This window comes from Cuculus canorus, chromosome 3 (genome assembly GCF_017976375.1).
Source record: "Cuculus canorus isolate bCucCan1 chromosome 3, bCucCan1.pri, whole genome shotgun sequence".
Taxonomy (NCBI): Eukaryota; Metazoa; Chordata; class Aves; order Cuculiformes; family Cuculidae; genus Cuculus; species Cuculus canorus.
This window is the reverse complement of record NC_071403.1, coordinates 61,933,837-61,948,910: the sequence shown is the minus strand read 5'-3', so window position 1 is coordinate 61,948,910 and position 15,074 is coordinate 61,933,837. Positions and strand designations below refer to the sequence as shown.

Here is a 15,074-nt window from a genome sequence, read left to right as displayed (position 1 = left end):
CTTCCTAAGGAAAGGCCTAGTCCATTGGTTATTCATTATTCATTTGTTGGGAGCTCCCAGTCATTCAGGGAAAGAGTGAAGCAAAAATTAAATACTTTTTCTGGTTTATTTCTGTGCTGCTGTAAGGGAGAAGAAGGAGAGGAATAACAACTCAGTGAGATAACTTGGGCTCTTTCTTTTCTTTGAACTCTTGGGCCACACTCCAGTAGGAGCTTCACCTGTTTCAAGCATTGAGCCCTAAGACCTGTTGCTCTGCTTCCTCTCTGCTGGGGTGAGGAGGCAAGGGTTGGAGAGGGAGGGCAGAAGAAAAGTAGTAGAGATGATACAAAATCCGGCTTTAAAAAAGGACCCAGCCCCATGCTCTGTGGTCCTAAAATAGGGTGAGAGTAATTTTTTAAGCTTCTTACATTGGAGTGCAAGATAAGCAGTGAAAGTGATGCACTTTTGGTAGCATTATGGGAGATTTGAGTATTTATTGCATTACCATGTTCCCTAAAGTAAGAAGTGAATTTCTGTCTCCAGAGAAGATTGTCAGTGATGTGCATCAGTGGACATCCCACGTCTGGATAGTAGCTTACTTAGTCCTAAATCTCGTCCTCCAAAACCCTCAAAAACTTAGCACTCCAAGAATTGAAAGTCTCACTATTTACTAATTCTTTTGAAAATGTTGTCCTTGTGCACGACACAAAATACTGATGTAGATCATTGCATGCTTTTAGAAAAGAGAGATCTAAAGGCTTTTCAGTGTTGGTTTTTGGTAGTTGCTTGGGTAGGTTGAAGCTACTGTTCACATTAGAAAGAGTAATGATAGCAATAGAAATGAGATAATGAAGGATGCATAGCAAATTAAGCAGGGATGTTTGCTAGAATAGCTACTACTGTACTAGGCTGAAAGCTTGTACTACAGGCATGTTTAGACAATGTAGTTTTAGCATTGATCTGCCATCTTCTTAATATCTGATAATATCTGAAATTTTGCAGGTCATTAGTTCATGAAGTGGACTTGTCCTTGTTTCATTTCTAGAAATTGAAATTATATGGTTGAATTATTTATATTACAAAAGCACATGCACCATTACACAATGATCATTAAAGCCAGTCTAAAAAATAGCATTGCAGATGATAGCAATTAAAGTCCTATTAATTTCAAATCATAAAGGGCATAAGTTTTATTTATCCTAATTAAGGTCTGAGCTTTTATTAGCTCAGTATTGTGGAACTTTAGCAAAAGATGTGGTCACTTGAGGATAAAGATGATGTGGGTTTTTTCCATACAATAGGCCCTTAGCGAGCTGCATCCACCTCTATTCTGAAAAGCTTTGTGGGTCTTCATGGATTCACTCTGTCTGTAGTTCAGTCATTTTTGTGTTTGCAACTATTTTTAAAAATTAAAAACAAAACCTGAAATAGCTTCTATTAGCATCACCTTTGGCTATGCAGAACATATTACACAGTCATGGCTGATTTCTGCTTAATCATTGGAAGTGTCCATTTACAACCATCTGAATTAGGGAACACTATAAGTGCTGTGCCTTAGTCATAGGGATGGCAATTTTCAAGCGTAGTTACCCCTCAGAAAAATACTTACATGCTCTCAAGGCGCTGTGCTAGTAAGCATTTATTTTCTTCTGCCAGGCACTGAGGAAGAGAGTGTCTAAATTCAACAGACATTCACAGCTGCACTAGTGACTCTTGCAGCAGATTATGTCAAATAAGATTTGCTAATAACGTTGGGTGGAATATTTCTGAATATATCACTGATCGAGCTTCCCTCATTTTCCCATTGTGCTGTTGGTTTAATGTAATTTAGTCAAATCAGAAGCTCCAAATGAGCATGTTGCTCCCTGAACAAGTTGAGGCGTGGAAGTCAAAGAGCTGCTCACAGATTTTTATCTCTGTTTGTAGATAACCAAGCCACCCACACTGGGGTAACACAGAGAACAAAAGTCTATTCAGTTCTATTCCTGAGAATTTTTTAAATCAACCTGTATTTTTTTGTCTTTTTAACTTCATGGGACTTACTAATGTGACATGGTTAATTCCCTTATTTTTTAAAAATCATTAACTGTCTACATTTTGACAAGTTGTCAAATGTGAGAAGTTGATGATAAAAGTTGATTAGGCATATGCAGAGTGTGCTGTTTTGTCTTTCAAATTGCCTTGGGAAGGAAGGAAGATAAACATTTAGGAAAGACTTTCTTATTTATTTTTAAGAATGATTGCAGCTTTCAGTTCAAGTAGAAAAGGATTTCTCCATCTTTCTTATGCTAAGACTTTCCATGTAGCTAGCCCAGTTTGTCTCCCTGGCTACAGCCTGGGCTGCTTCTGTCCAAAACTTCCATTGTCTTTATTCTTTAAATCAGAGCTGGGTGTCCTTTTAAAATTATATGACTGCTCATTCAAAAATTGTGGGTGTAATGCTTCACAGGAAATCAAACTGGAAAATCAAGACAATCATCTTGGTCTACATGACATGTAAACTTTCCAGTTGTTCTCCCTGGACTTTTTAGGAGATGATGTCAGTGCAAAGGTTAATAAGAACGTTCATATTCACTGAAAATGAAAACCCACTGAGAATATATTCTTCACAGGCACAGCAAAGATGGAATATATAACAGGACTTTGGAGATTTCTCCCTAGCCTTCTAACAGTAGGAAAAAGTCTTAAGACTTTTTCTGTAATAGAATAAAAAATGTGGGTATATTAAGCATTTTGAAGGCATGGAAAAAGTAAACTATTTGGGAATGATGGAAAGATGGACCTTTCTTCTATGCTTCTGATGTCTACTGATTTAATACTTAACTGAGGAAAGAATAACATCCACAACACAAATATGAGGGAGAGTACATGGATGGCTAAGTGCACATTATAGCTCATCTAGTCCATCTTCGGTGTGATTAAAAAAGAAAGAATAAAGCACTGCCCTCTTGGCAGTTGTATGAGTTGCTTTTAAAGGATGTCTGGAATAACTGCCGTTCAAGTCAGGAAAGAACAGATATTGTTAAATGTGAAGTAGAAGCTGATGCTAATCATTCAGGCAGTCAGGATGTCTATGTGGAACTGCTTGACTATTAACAAAGATGCTCAGGGCAAAGCATGTTCGCAGCTCTTTTAAAGATACGGCTTGGCATTTTGTCCAGTGCCATGGACAACATCCTCTAAATATTGCTGGTGAAGAGGGGTCCTAATGTCTTCCTGAACTGATTTTGGAACCTCAAGTGGTGCTAATGTTGAGCTGAAGGAGCAAAGACAGAAAAAAAAGCCTTGGTAGTATGAGTGTGGATGCTTCTGGCTGTAGTATGCTCTTGGCTAATACAAAAAACTGGTGGGTGTATTTTGTCAGTCTGTTCAACTACTGAGAGCAACCAGCAGCATGTTGGAGATCCCAGTATGTCAAACCATGGTAAACTGGTTCTTTTACCAGCAGGTTCAACTGAGAAGTGGTACCTAGCTTTGGAATATGCATTTTTGCCAAATCTGTGTAGCTTCCTTTAAACCCTAAAGAAAGAGCCACCCTTAGCTTACTGCACTCATCTGTTATGAAGATTCTGATAGGAATGATGAGACCCAGTGTCATTAACCCTCCAGTGCAGAGGACTTCAACTTCTCAATTCTTTCGGTGTCTTGTATGTTACTGGTAGGCAGTTTAATAGCCTCTTAATTTGTGTGTGTAGATGAACTAATTAGCAATACTAAAATATGAAATCACCTTATATTTTCTTACAGTTAAGTCCTCCGAGGGTTCTGAATTTGTCTTCATGCATAAGGCAAAATAATCAAAGAACCAGAACTTGTTAAATTTGCCTTCATTAACACTGAATTCATTTGCCTAAGTACTCTTACCCCTGCTGAGCTCACTTAAGAATACCATTTTCCTCTCTGATATTTTTCTTCTTTCCCAGAATACATTTTCCAGCTAAAAAGGAATCTGCATTTTTTATTTTTTCTAATTTTTTTTTCTTTCTATGTACTACTTTCTGTCATAGCATCCAATGTCACACATTTATGAAAAATGATCTTTATGACAAAGTAACTCCAGCTAAGACAGCCAGTTTGTAACAACGTGCCAGGCCTGTGCTGATCAGGCTTAACCTTCAACATCCACAAGACAATCCCTCAGATAGGAAAGAAATTATGCTTGTCATCTTATTTTCCTCCGTTTTATGAGAAAGTGCTACCAAGTGCATTGACCTTGGTGCTTTGTTGAAGTCAAGTAATTAACCTATTGGATCTTTTTATTGCCTTTGTGGCAATAAAACTCTTGGTTAGTTGGCATGTCCCATTGATTGATTTACATGCTACTTAAAAGTCAAAAACCTCACTCTTCTTCCCATCCCCTTCTGATTTTTCATCCTTCTCTAAATCTGATGTTTCACTTCAAAGCTTCTGGCACTAAGTTGATAATTCATATTTTAATCCATTTCTTGCCATTTGTGCGTACTGAAATCCAATGCCTTAATCAGCTGCACCCTCTTGGCTTACTGCTGTTTCCTCAGCTTTTGATATCTGGCATATAAACCCTGTTAAGACCCTTTCTGCTGAGTAAAATACCCAAGGCTACATCTGATATTTGACAGAATAATCCCGGTGGTATTTTCCACAAACTCCTTAACTCTCTTGAGCACTGAACAGTTCGTGTTTCCTTTTGACATTGGAGAACTGGTTTAATTGATTTTTCATTCAGCTTTCTATCACTGACTTCTTTGTCAGACTTAATTCCTGACATTATTCCCAAATTGCATTTTCTGTCTCTTTTTGTGTTTATTTTGGTTTTAGTTTTTTGTTGTTTTGTTTTTTTTTTCCTTTAGAATGAGACAAATGCACTCAGGGGTGCAGGAAGATGTGTACCCACTCCCTTGGTTCTATCTGTCTCACTATGCACTGAGGACTACGTTTATGTATTTTCATGCTGATAGAGACATGTTCTGTGTCTGTTGATGCAGGCAATGAAAGAGAAATCGAGTATCTGGTGCTTCAGCACACAACTTAGTCTGTGCATTTTTAATGTCCACTTTTACTAAAGGAAATTGCTGGGAAGATACAATCTTGGCAGGAGCCACGCCTATGATGGCTTCGCTGAAGAGGCTGGATCAGTGCAGCTCTTAGCTGATTTATTTTTCTTGTTTGGCCCTCTGCAAATTAAGCCGATTAGCTCTGATTTTGTCCTTTTTTGCCCACTTGAGATATGGGAAATGGTTCTTACAGTACCACAGCCTCCTTCCCTGAGCTCTTGCTGTCAGCTAACAATGTTGGGAGAAGCAGCCTGTGCCGTGAGGAAGATCCTATTATCATAGTTCTCATATACTTACTTCTGGCTGATGATTAACTTATAACTTCAAATGCAAAGCTTTCAAAGCTTGTTAATCAAGCTGTTTAAAACATGCTGTACACTGTTGATGTTAGTGCTGAACACTGTGTTTCAGGAATATATTCCTCTGAGGTTTGATACCGGAGACTTGGACTGATTGTTTTTGATCTTTTTGTATATAAATGTTGTGTTAGACAATGATCTTAAAATCCCATAATTTAAAGGCTTCAAATGTCTGTAACATTAAAAAGCTTTCTATTTCCAGTAAATCTTGTTTTGTAGGATTTCATAGATGAAGTTAGTTTTAAATGGCATTAAATAAAACCAGAAAGTCAATGATTTCCAAAGCAAAGCCATGAACTGGAATAAAATTATTCCACCGAAGTTTAATTTCATATCTACAAACATATACATATGCACAAACCTTCCCTCTTAATGTATCTTAATTTTTATTAACATACAAAAAAAAAAAAGATAAATTACCAGTAGGTATTAAAATTACTTCCAGGACACGGAATTACCAATTGACCAGAATTAGCTTAACATGAAAAACCAAATACTCACCTGGCATTTGAGAGTCTTGAGTTCAAATCTGTCTTGAGTTCTTAGGTTCTAAGCAGGAACATAAAAAAATGCGTTCAGAGCAGGAAATAATTCCTTCCTGCATTTAACGTTTTTAATCTCAATTTTCTGTTGCACATAGAGCATATACCCATATGTATATGACAGTTTTTTTTTTTTGTTTAAAACCAATTTGTACACATACTTCTTAAAAACCAGCAAAATTCAAACTTAGCAAGAAAATGTTAATGTTTATGCATTGTTTAGTCCCAGTATTGCCAAGGAATCTGCCCACACAGAATCCCAACAGATGCTAAACAGATAAAAAGGCTGCCAAAATCCGAAAGCCTTGCATAGTCTCTATCTCGCATTCAGTGTAGTTTAAATTCAGGTGTTAATCTCTGCCTAGTTTATTGAAATCTACCAAACTGAGAAAAGGAGTTCACATTTTAGCGATGTTTCAGACTCACAAATGTTTGTTTTGGGTTTTTTTATGTGTATTAACTAATTTCCATTAAGTTCTTTCCAGTATAAAAGAAAGGTGCCCTTTCTGCGCTTTAACCTGACAGTAGTGGGAATGTGCTGGTTTAAATTCACTGAATATATTGATAATTTAAGTTCTTTATCAAAGACTTAAAAACTGTTTACTGTGCAAAACTGTCACATGAGTAATGATATCTAGGAATATCAGAACTCTGTCTCCTAAATAATAGATTTCTTTTTCTGCTTAGTGAACTGAAGAAAACACTGGAGATCTAAGAAGGCTTATAAATCACACTAAACTGGGATGGAGAAGCTTGAATGAAAAATTAATCTTTTATATGTGTTTAAGGAAATTGTTTTAAAGAGAGGATTAAAACTCAGCACAGATTATTTTTTTTAAACACTTTCACTTAAGGAGGGAAAGTTCTCCCTTTGTATCTAGCACTGTTTAAAAATATACCTCACACACTTGGGAGCAAGTTATTACCCTCATTGTAACAACACTTTACAGAGGATAAATTACGTATTTCACAGAATTGCAGAAGGGCTGAGATGTCCCATCATGTCCCATGGAATTTTTTTTGTCTAGTTGATCTAAACGGACTCTTGATTAATTCTTCACTACTTAGGGTATCTTCATTTCTCTATGCTTGCCTACAGATCTGAAAGGCTTGAGATTCCTGAACTCTTACTAGTAAAGACCAAGGCAAAGAAAGCATTGAGTAGCTTGACCTCCATGTGGTTTGTCAGCTGGTCTGCTGCCCCATTTTAGCATTTTCCCCAGTCTGTCTTTCAGTGCTGATATACCTGTAGAAGTCCTTTCTGTTGCCTTTCACTTTCCTCGCCAGATTCGTCTCTAGATGGCTTTGTCTTTCCTAACCCTTTTTAATCCTAATTGTTTCTGACAATTCAAAAAAAAAGATGCCGAAGGTTTTTCTCTTAAGCTAGTATTATGATTATTGAAGACTGAAATGCAGTCAGTTTTACTCAGAATCAGAGAATGTCTGTTTTTGAGGATCAGCTTCCTCCTTTTTATGAAAGGCAATTTTTAGTCGCTTCATTTGTTTCTGAGAGAAAAGCAATAGCTCTTTGTGAATCGCTGGAGTTACTCTGTCAGATATAGGAGGAAGTAGATAGTAAATTGTGCAAAACTGGTAAGGAGAGCAACTTTTTTTAGATGTTTCTAGGAAGATTTAAAAGAGAAAATGTAAAGCCAAGTCCCTCCTTCATAAATTTCTGTATTGCTGTTGCTAGGTGACATCACCTTTAACAAGTAAATTTAGATATGTAAAATGCTAATGGTGCATTACCCATAAGGATTCTGCAGAATGTGCCCTGGAAGAGGAATTTAAGAGCCAGAAGAGGCACTTGACAACTCTTAATGAAAGCAGTAGCTTGAAAATCACGCATTTCCAGGCCTTTAGATGCAGTCTCATAAGGCTCTCAAAAACCAAGAGAGTTTCACTAGAATGCTCTTCTTGCATTCATATTCTTGCAAATGAGCTCCTCACCTGTCTTGTAGAAACTTTAGCCAAAGAAGCAAGCATTGAAAGAAACAATGGCAGGTTCAACCAATAGTGAATGTAGGAGTAGTAGGACTTGTTAGAAGCAACAGGGAAGTTGGGCTCCGTAGACTGTTTTGCAAGAATGTGTAAATATAAAAGAATGATTAAAATGATGTAATGGAACAAGAAGCCAGAAGGGTCTCCTCCTGGATTTGGTTTCCTAGTGAATGCAAAACTTGAATTTTATTTGATATTTGAAAACCTTTTGATGAACCCTCAGCTTTAAGCACAGCTGGAGTGATTTATGGCTCTGTGATTTCAAAATGTTACAGGCAGACTTTGCTGGGTTATGCTGCAGTTTTGAATTTTTGAGGTTTCAGATGTGAGTCATTAGCTTTTTCAGCCCTTCACTTAAATCTTTTAGCAGATACAATTTTTCTCACAGCTGTTCATTCAGACATTTCAGATAAATAAAAATTAAGCAAAATATAGCAACCCCCCCAGCCTGCTAAACAGAGTTCAAATAAATAAAAGTTAGTTCTAGTTATAGTTCAGTTTTACTTGCGTACTTTATGTACTATTGTGGTTTTCAACTCACATGTAGTATTTTTGAGAGAAAAAAAGTTGGCAAGATCTGAATTTCTCATACTTAAACTAGTAGGAGCAACCAGGCTGTGCCTTGAAGAGATTGTAACATCTTGTTTTTATCAGGGTTTTGCTGGTTTTAAATGTTATGCCTGTCCACAAAGTTAACATAATCTATGTTTTGCATATTGCTCCTAACTTGAGTCATGTCAAAGCACAGAAAGGTGTGAAGCACTGCTTGCATCTCACCTGGAAGATTCATCAGTCATAAATGGAGTTCTACCATTGTTTGGAAGCACAAAGACCAAAACACGTTAGTGCTGGTAGTCATTATTATCTCCCTTGCGGTTCATTTGCAATTATTTACAACCATTCATAGAGAAGCTCAATGGAGCATCTTGTAAGTGCATTGCTGATGTGGATACAGTTGGCCAAGTATTAGTCTGGGGATGGCAACTTAAGGACGAATGGAGTCACTTAGCCAGTGAAGGTGCATCCTCTCTTGTCTGTCAACATACTAGTAAATAAAGACTGCCTACAACTATTCTCTGTACCTGAAGCCAGCTGTCATGGAGAAACTTGTGTCTGTGCTAACAAACTCTCCTAGTCTGTATGCGGGGTAGAGGTATGGAACTGCCACCTGTAGATGGGCCATGGAGGGTTTTCATTCAAAAGGATGCCTAGGGATTGCTTGGAAGAATGCTAACTGGGTCAGACCAAAACCTTCCCAGGGATTGTTCCAACATCTTAACAACAGACATAATACCAGTGCCTGGGAACATCCCTGGAAGCGCTTCATATGCAAGTATTGATATATCCTCAATGTGTTTCAGGATATTGGCAATGTCTTGTTTTTCATTAACTCTGTTTTGGCCTGATGCCAAGAGAACTGACAGAAAACAAATGTATTCTAGGGAATAAATACACATCATTCTTGAATCAGAAACTAGTAGCTGCAGCACCAAGCATATTTTACAGGAAGCAAAAGTATATTCAGTGTGCTTTTCAATTTGTACTGCACAACAATAAAAAATGATGTTAATGCAACTTTTTTATGATAGGATGGTTTGATCTTGAAAATGCAGCTACAATTCATGGTTAATGCCAAGCATATGCCTACTTAGTGGTGGTTTCTCCCATTGATCCAACAAATGAAAATGTGTGTTCTTGAAAAGCAAGTCTGATTTTCATGTGCAGAGCCTCGCATGTCGCACATTGAGCTTCCTCTGTTTGCTACATCCACTTTATCCTGGAGTCTCTTCTCCTGTAGCTGTCTGACTGGTGATGTGATATATGTATCGAATATCAGAACCTGTTTTCCCACTTTCTAATTAAAGCAGACATACTTTTGAAGAAAGGTAATCTGGGAGCTATGTCAGTATGGTGGTTAAAAACCTACCTTATTGCAAGTTTAAAGTTCAAATGAAGAATATACTTTTGTGCCTTACTAAAATTAAGGCCTTTATGCTCATGTAAGCTAATCGTACATTATAATTTCTCTCACAAGCAGTCTAGGGCACCGTTCTAAAAAGTGTCACTTTCAGGTGTTAGTATTGAAACTGTCTCAGTACCTAAAAAGTCAACATGTTTTTCTTCTTCTCTTTTTTTTTCAATTTTCAGCTGTGGGACCTCCTGCAGAAGTTGCAGTTCATCATGACATACATTGCTCCCTGGCAGATTGCCTGGGGATCATCGTTCCATGTTTTTGCTCAACTCTTCGCAATACCTCATATCCTTTACAAATTTATTTATCTTTATTCTTAAATTCCTCTTCATGTATGTAATTTATTTACAGTATTTGAACAAGGTACGAAATTACTGGGTAACTTATTTAAAACGTGAAAATGCTTGCAAGCATCTTGTGAGAAATAGTTTTCTCTCTTTCTTGACTGCACGGAATCTAAAACTGAGAAACTGAACTCTGACTCTAACATCTCTTTATATCTGCTAACTTCCCACCAAGCCACATTCTGCAGATCACTTAATTCCATAGTCCTCAGTACTGACTTTTGGTGCATCCAGAAAGAAACATTGTGAATGACGTATTGACTCCAGCTTGGGTGAACTTTAATATATCTAGAAGCTAGTTCTGTAAAGTGCCAGTTATTTGGCTAACTGGGCTCTAAAATATTGGTGACTTTCTCGGTTGCTTCTAGTTGATATTTCAGATGCAAATTCATTTCAGTGAGCCAATTTCTGTTGGAACCATCCTAAGGGTTTGTTTTTTTTCCCATTTCAGATTTTAACAGTTTAATGTACATTTTTCATTGTGGTGCTGAGAAACATTCTCCTTTTTAACATTTCCACTCTGTTCTATGAGTAACTATCTATATTCATCAACACCACAGCAGTCCTTTGGAAACTGTCTATTTCAGTACCTGTTCTGGGGGCTGTGAACATTTGTTTTGCGGCTATTGAGAGTAAAACACAAAGTTCAATGACCTCCAAATGTCTATAGGGTTAAAAATATATAATGGATTTTTGGAACAAAAATTTTTCGTCTTGAAGTCTAATTCAGTTAGAAACTTGATTTAATACAAGAAAAAGATTGAAAAATGAAATAAAACACTTTAACTGAACAAATTTAATTTTACTGACCTCTAAAGTATATGCAGAGACTAACATTTCATTTCTTTCTTTCCTCTCAACCGAAGTTGTGGAGGAAGAGTTGACAAAGTGGTTTTAGTTCAGGCCTACTGAAAAATTTACTTTGTTCTGTTTATTAGATATATGCATTTAAGTCTTTGTCCCTTTCATCCCACAGTGTTTTTCCCCCTTGAGTCATTTCTTCCCTCTGCTCTTTGCTGTGATGTATTGAATTTTATGCAGTATTGATTAGCTATGCTTATGTTTCTTGATAGGAAGTATAAATGAGAGACTTGGACAAAGAGAATTGCAGATAGAATAACTCCCTGAGGGGAACGTCTAGATTGTCTATTTATAAAAGGAAAGCATTATAAAAGTAGAGATCAGTCTGAGCACTTTGAGTGATTTGTAGCAAATTAATACAGAATTCCACGACAAAAAATTATTTTCATCTCTGTTATAGGTATGAATTGCAGGAGAAGGGTATATAAGATTATATAGTAAAACATTTGAGAACTGAGATTATATTTCAATGAGTTACCCTTTGCTCACGAGTATTTTGTGCAGTGATAACTTTACTCTTGGTAAAAATACCAATTAAGCTTTGCAAGATGGAAAGCAGTTAACTAAGCAGGATTTACTTTATATTCACAGTTATTACTAAAGTGACCTAGACTGGTTTTTATTATTTATATTTATTATATTCTTTGTAAATGCAATTCTGTCTTTTAAGGCAATGTTGCAATTAAATACTGGTTAAATGCCCAAGTTACTATTCCCAAAGCAACAATAACTTTGCCTTTTTGCATGGGGTTTTTATTTGCTGTTATCATAACAGTACTGATGAATGCATGTTGCACTTTGCGGAGGCACTAAGCCTGCCATTTCTTTGCAGAGTTTAATTATTTGTGGTTGTTAATTGCCTAAATCACATCTACAAACAGAACATATATTTTTAAATCTGAAATGCCTCTGTTAGCTTTTGCTATAGTGCTCAGTGATATGAGAAGTTCTGCATGCTTTAGTACAGTTGATTCTGGTGTGTGGAGCACAGAGGGCAACATGTGGAGCTTTGCCTGGTGGAGGTTGTGGAGCCTCCACCATTCAAGATCTTCAGGAGTTCAGATGAACTTCTGTCAGGAGTAAAATAAGTTTTAGCTGATCCTTCCTTCTTGCTGCTAGATAGGAGTAGGTGAGCCTTTAAAGTCTCTCCTAATCCAAAAAGGTGACGGACAGGAATACGATTCTGACTTGAGAGATCTGCAGCTTCACTTCCCAGTGCTTAAATGAGTAAGAAAAGGTTTTGTGTTTATAATTATCAGTGCACTGAGAAAGTTAGTGTGGTTTGTAATCAAGGGAGGATTTTACATAATAAACCAACAGTGAGATTTGGAAAGAAAGGATTTCTAGTTCAGGTTATCCTTTTTATGATAGTTTCTGCTTTGGCTGTTTCAGGGTTACAGCTCTAACATCAGAAAAGGAAGTCCTTTGGTGCTCAGATCTCCCATCTTCTAAGTGGTCATGTGCTTGGAAGTGACAAAACATTTTTTGGCCCATAGAAATTGCAGTTGGAAATGTGGGTTTTGGGAAACAGAGGATTTGCACTGGCCTTAATGCATAGTTTTGTGTTAAAAGAAAGACATGGAAGGCTTTGAAAATGTCAGTCTTTCAGTTACATGTTTTGAAACTGATTGGAATTTAAATAGATTTTTTAATTGCAACAATTAATCCTCAAAACAGTATGTTTTCATGTTGAAGGGTTTGTAGTTATTTCTTCTTCTCCAGATTTGATTATGGCCATATTAAAAAGAAAATCCATTATTCACAAAGAAGCAAATTCTGCATCTACACTATATAATCTAACAAAGATGGCACACAGAAAATTGGCTTGGAACGTAGAATAAGAAAGCATGCCTGTAAGTTTTTGGCACTTCGTTTTTTTTTTTCTACTTAAACATAATTAAAGTATTGGTATTAAAATAAATTACGTATTAAAAAGAAGTCAGGTAACATCAAATAAAAAACCCTTGATGCCAGATAATTGCACAGTGTACGCATCAGCTGTGTATGTAAGGGAGTTGGGTGCTGTTGCTTGCTTTCATGATGTGCTTATATATATGAAACACTTTATTAAAATCACACTTTACAAGTCAAATTTGAAATGTCTTCCAATGTACATATAGTAAAGCAGTATGTCTTTTAGCACAACCGAAATTGTTACTAATGTTTGGTTTAGGCACAAACAGTTCACAGTGGATTCCTAAATGTCTTAACTCATGATGGCAGCAATTTTAACATTAGAACTCCTGTTAGAAAACTTGATTTGCTGTCCTTATCTGTCCTCCTTGTTCCCTTTTTGTCTCTTCATCTCCCAAGTCACCTTCCCTTATCTGACACTTGTTCACCTTTCACAGCCAGTACTGGTTATGACTATAGTGTAATGTGACAGTTTAACTTTTTTGATGCATTTGCTTCCCGCTCTCTCCTCTCTCTTGCTTTTTGAACTTTAGATTCTTGAGGGCAGCTCATTTTGCAAGCTCACTAATGCACAAAGACACTGTTCCAGACCATTCTCTTCTAATAAGTTTGCAGGATTTGAGAGATATCTTTTGGCAAAAGGTTGATTTTAGATTTTGCAGATTGCTTTGAAAGCCTGTCTAGCTAGGCTTTTTGTGGAAATACTGTATTGTGAATGATGCTACATCTATTAAAATGGGTTTTTTTTTTGTGAAGTCTCAAAGTCTATGGAATACATACAGGATATTATTACAAGACCTAAAAGACCTGTTGGGTGGTTTGACCTGAATTTTGGTTTGAGATGCACTTGAGTGTTGTACTCCGATGGCTGTCCCTTAGTCCATGACTTTTTACTTAGCACCTTCCTTCTAAGAGTGTTGTAAGGAAGAACAACTATTCTTTTATGTCAACTTAGAAACTTTTTTGCTGAGATTTCATGAATGTGGTATGAATTAATTGAAGTATTAAAGCATAACATTTAATTTCGTTGGGGTTTTCAATCTTATTCCTTTCAGCTCCGATGTTTTTCTGTATCCTTGTCTATCTCCTAATTTGCTTTCCAACAATCTGGAATATGAATTTACCTTTAAAGTAAGCTATGAATTCAGGTTTTTGTTATGATGTTTATGTGTGACATTTACTGTTCCCCTGTCCTCACCTTCTCATTCTGTATATATTACAAAAGGTATGAAATGCTAAACATTTTTTACCTTTCAGTCAGCATGGAATATTGAATTGTTAGTCAAAAAACTAACATTAAAGATGATTTTAAGCCAGCAAGTTGGTTTAATTAGAGGCATAGCTGTTTCTTCACATACTAGGTCATTCCAGTATAAGCAGAACTGACAGAATGGAATATTGGACTCACTGGAAACAAGACTCCAGTGCAGAGAACAGAGAATTTCCAAGGAAAAGAGGATTTTTTTTTTTTATTTTTACATTTTAAACTCTGTGTGTCAGACTCTGGGAAAGCACTTTGTGTTATGGAAGGTACACTGAGTTAGCCGGAAAAGTGTACTTGCTGCTCTGCCTACGCTCAGGATCTGTCCTTGGGCAGAGATTAGACGGGGTCACCTGTCTAATAATGGCATATGCTAATGACATATGCCATTCAGACATGTCGCCTCCATTACAGCTGTGTAGCGTTGAAGAGCCACTGACTACAGGCTGATAATTGGTAATTTGGCACTGCTGGCCTTGTTTGGTAAAATAAATAACAAAAAAAAGCGAAAATGAGTAGTTCAAAGAACTGCCTCAACAACGGTTTAAAAGTATGGTAAAATCATTGGTGTTACCTTAACTTGCAGTTTTCAGACTCTGCTATGCTTTTTTTTCAAACTCTGGCCACTTCCGTCTTTTCTACACCACTGAGTCCATTTCTTGGTAGTGTCATCTTTGTTGCATCGTATGCAAGACCGATCAAGTTCTGGGAGAAGAACTACAAGTAAGACTCTTAAATCATTTTTCTACACTTTTTAATTGTAAAGGTTTTGCTCTGATTAGTTTCATTTCTGAAGATATTTTTCTTT

The 15,074-nt window shown here is 36.7% G+C and overlaps 1 protein-coding gene across 2 annotated transcripts in view; it reads left to right on the top strand.

Moving 5' to 3' along the window:
• PCNX2 (pecanex 2) overlaps positions 1-15,074 on the top strand; it is a 163,710-nt gene that overhangs the window by 87,226 nt on the left and 61,410 nt on the right. For both annotated transcript variants that reach the window (XM_054061754.1, XM_054061755.1), the window contains 2 exons: positions 10,063-10,172; positions 14,861-14,989. In XM_054061754.1, coding sequence (XP_053917729.1) covers positions 10,063-10,172; positions 14,861-14,989 — 239 coding nt within the window. The remainder of the gene's footprint in view (positions 1-10,062; positions 10,173-14,860; positions 14,990-15,074) is intronic.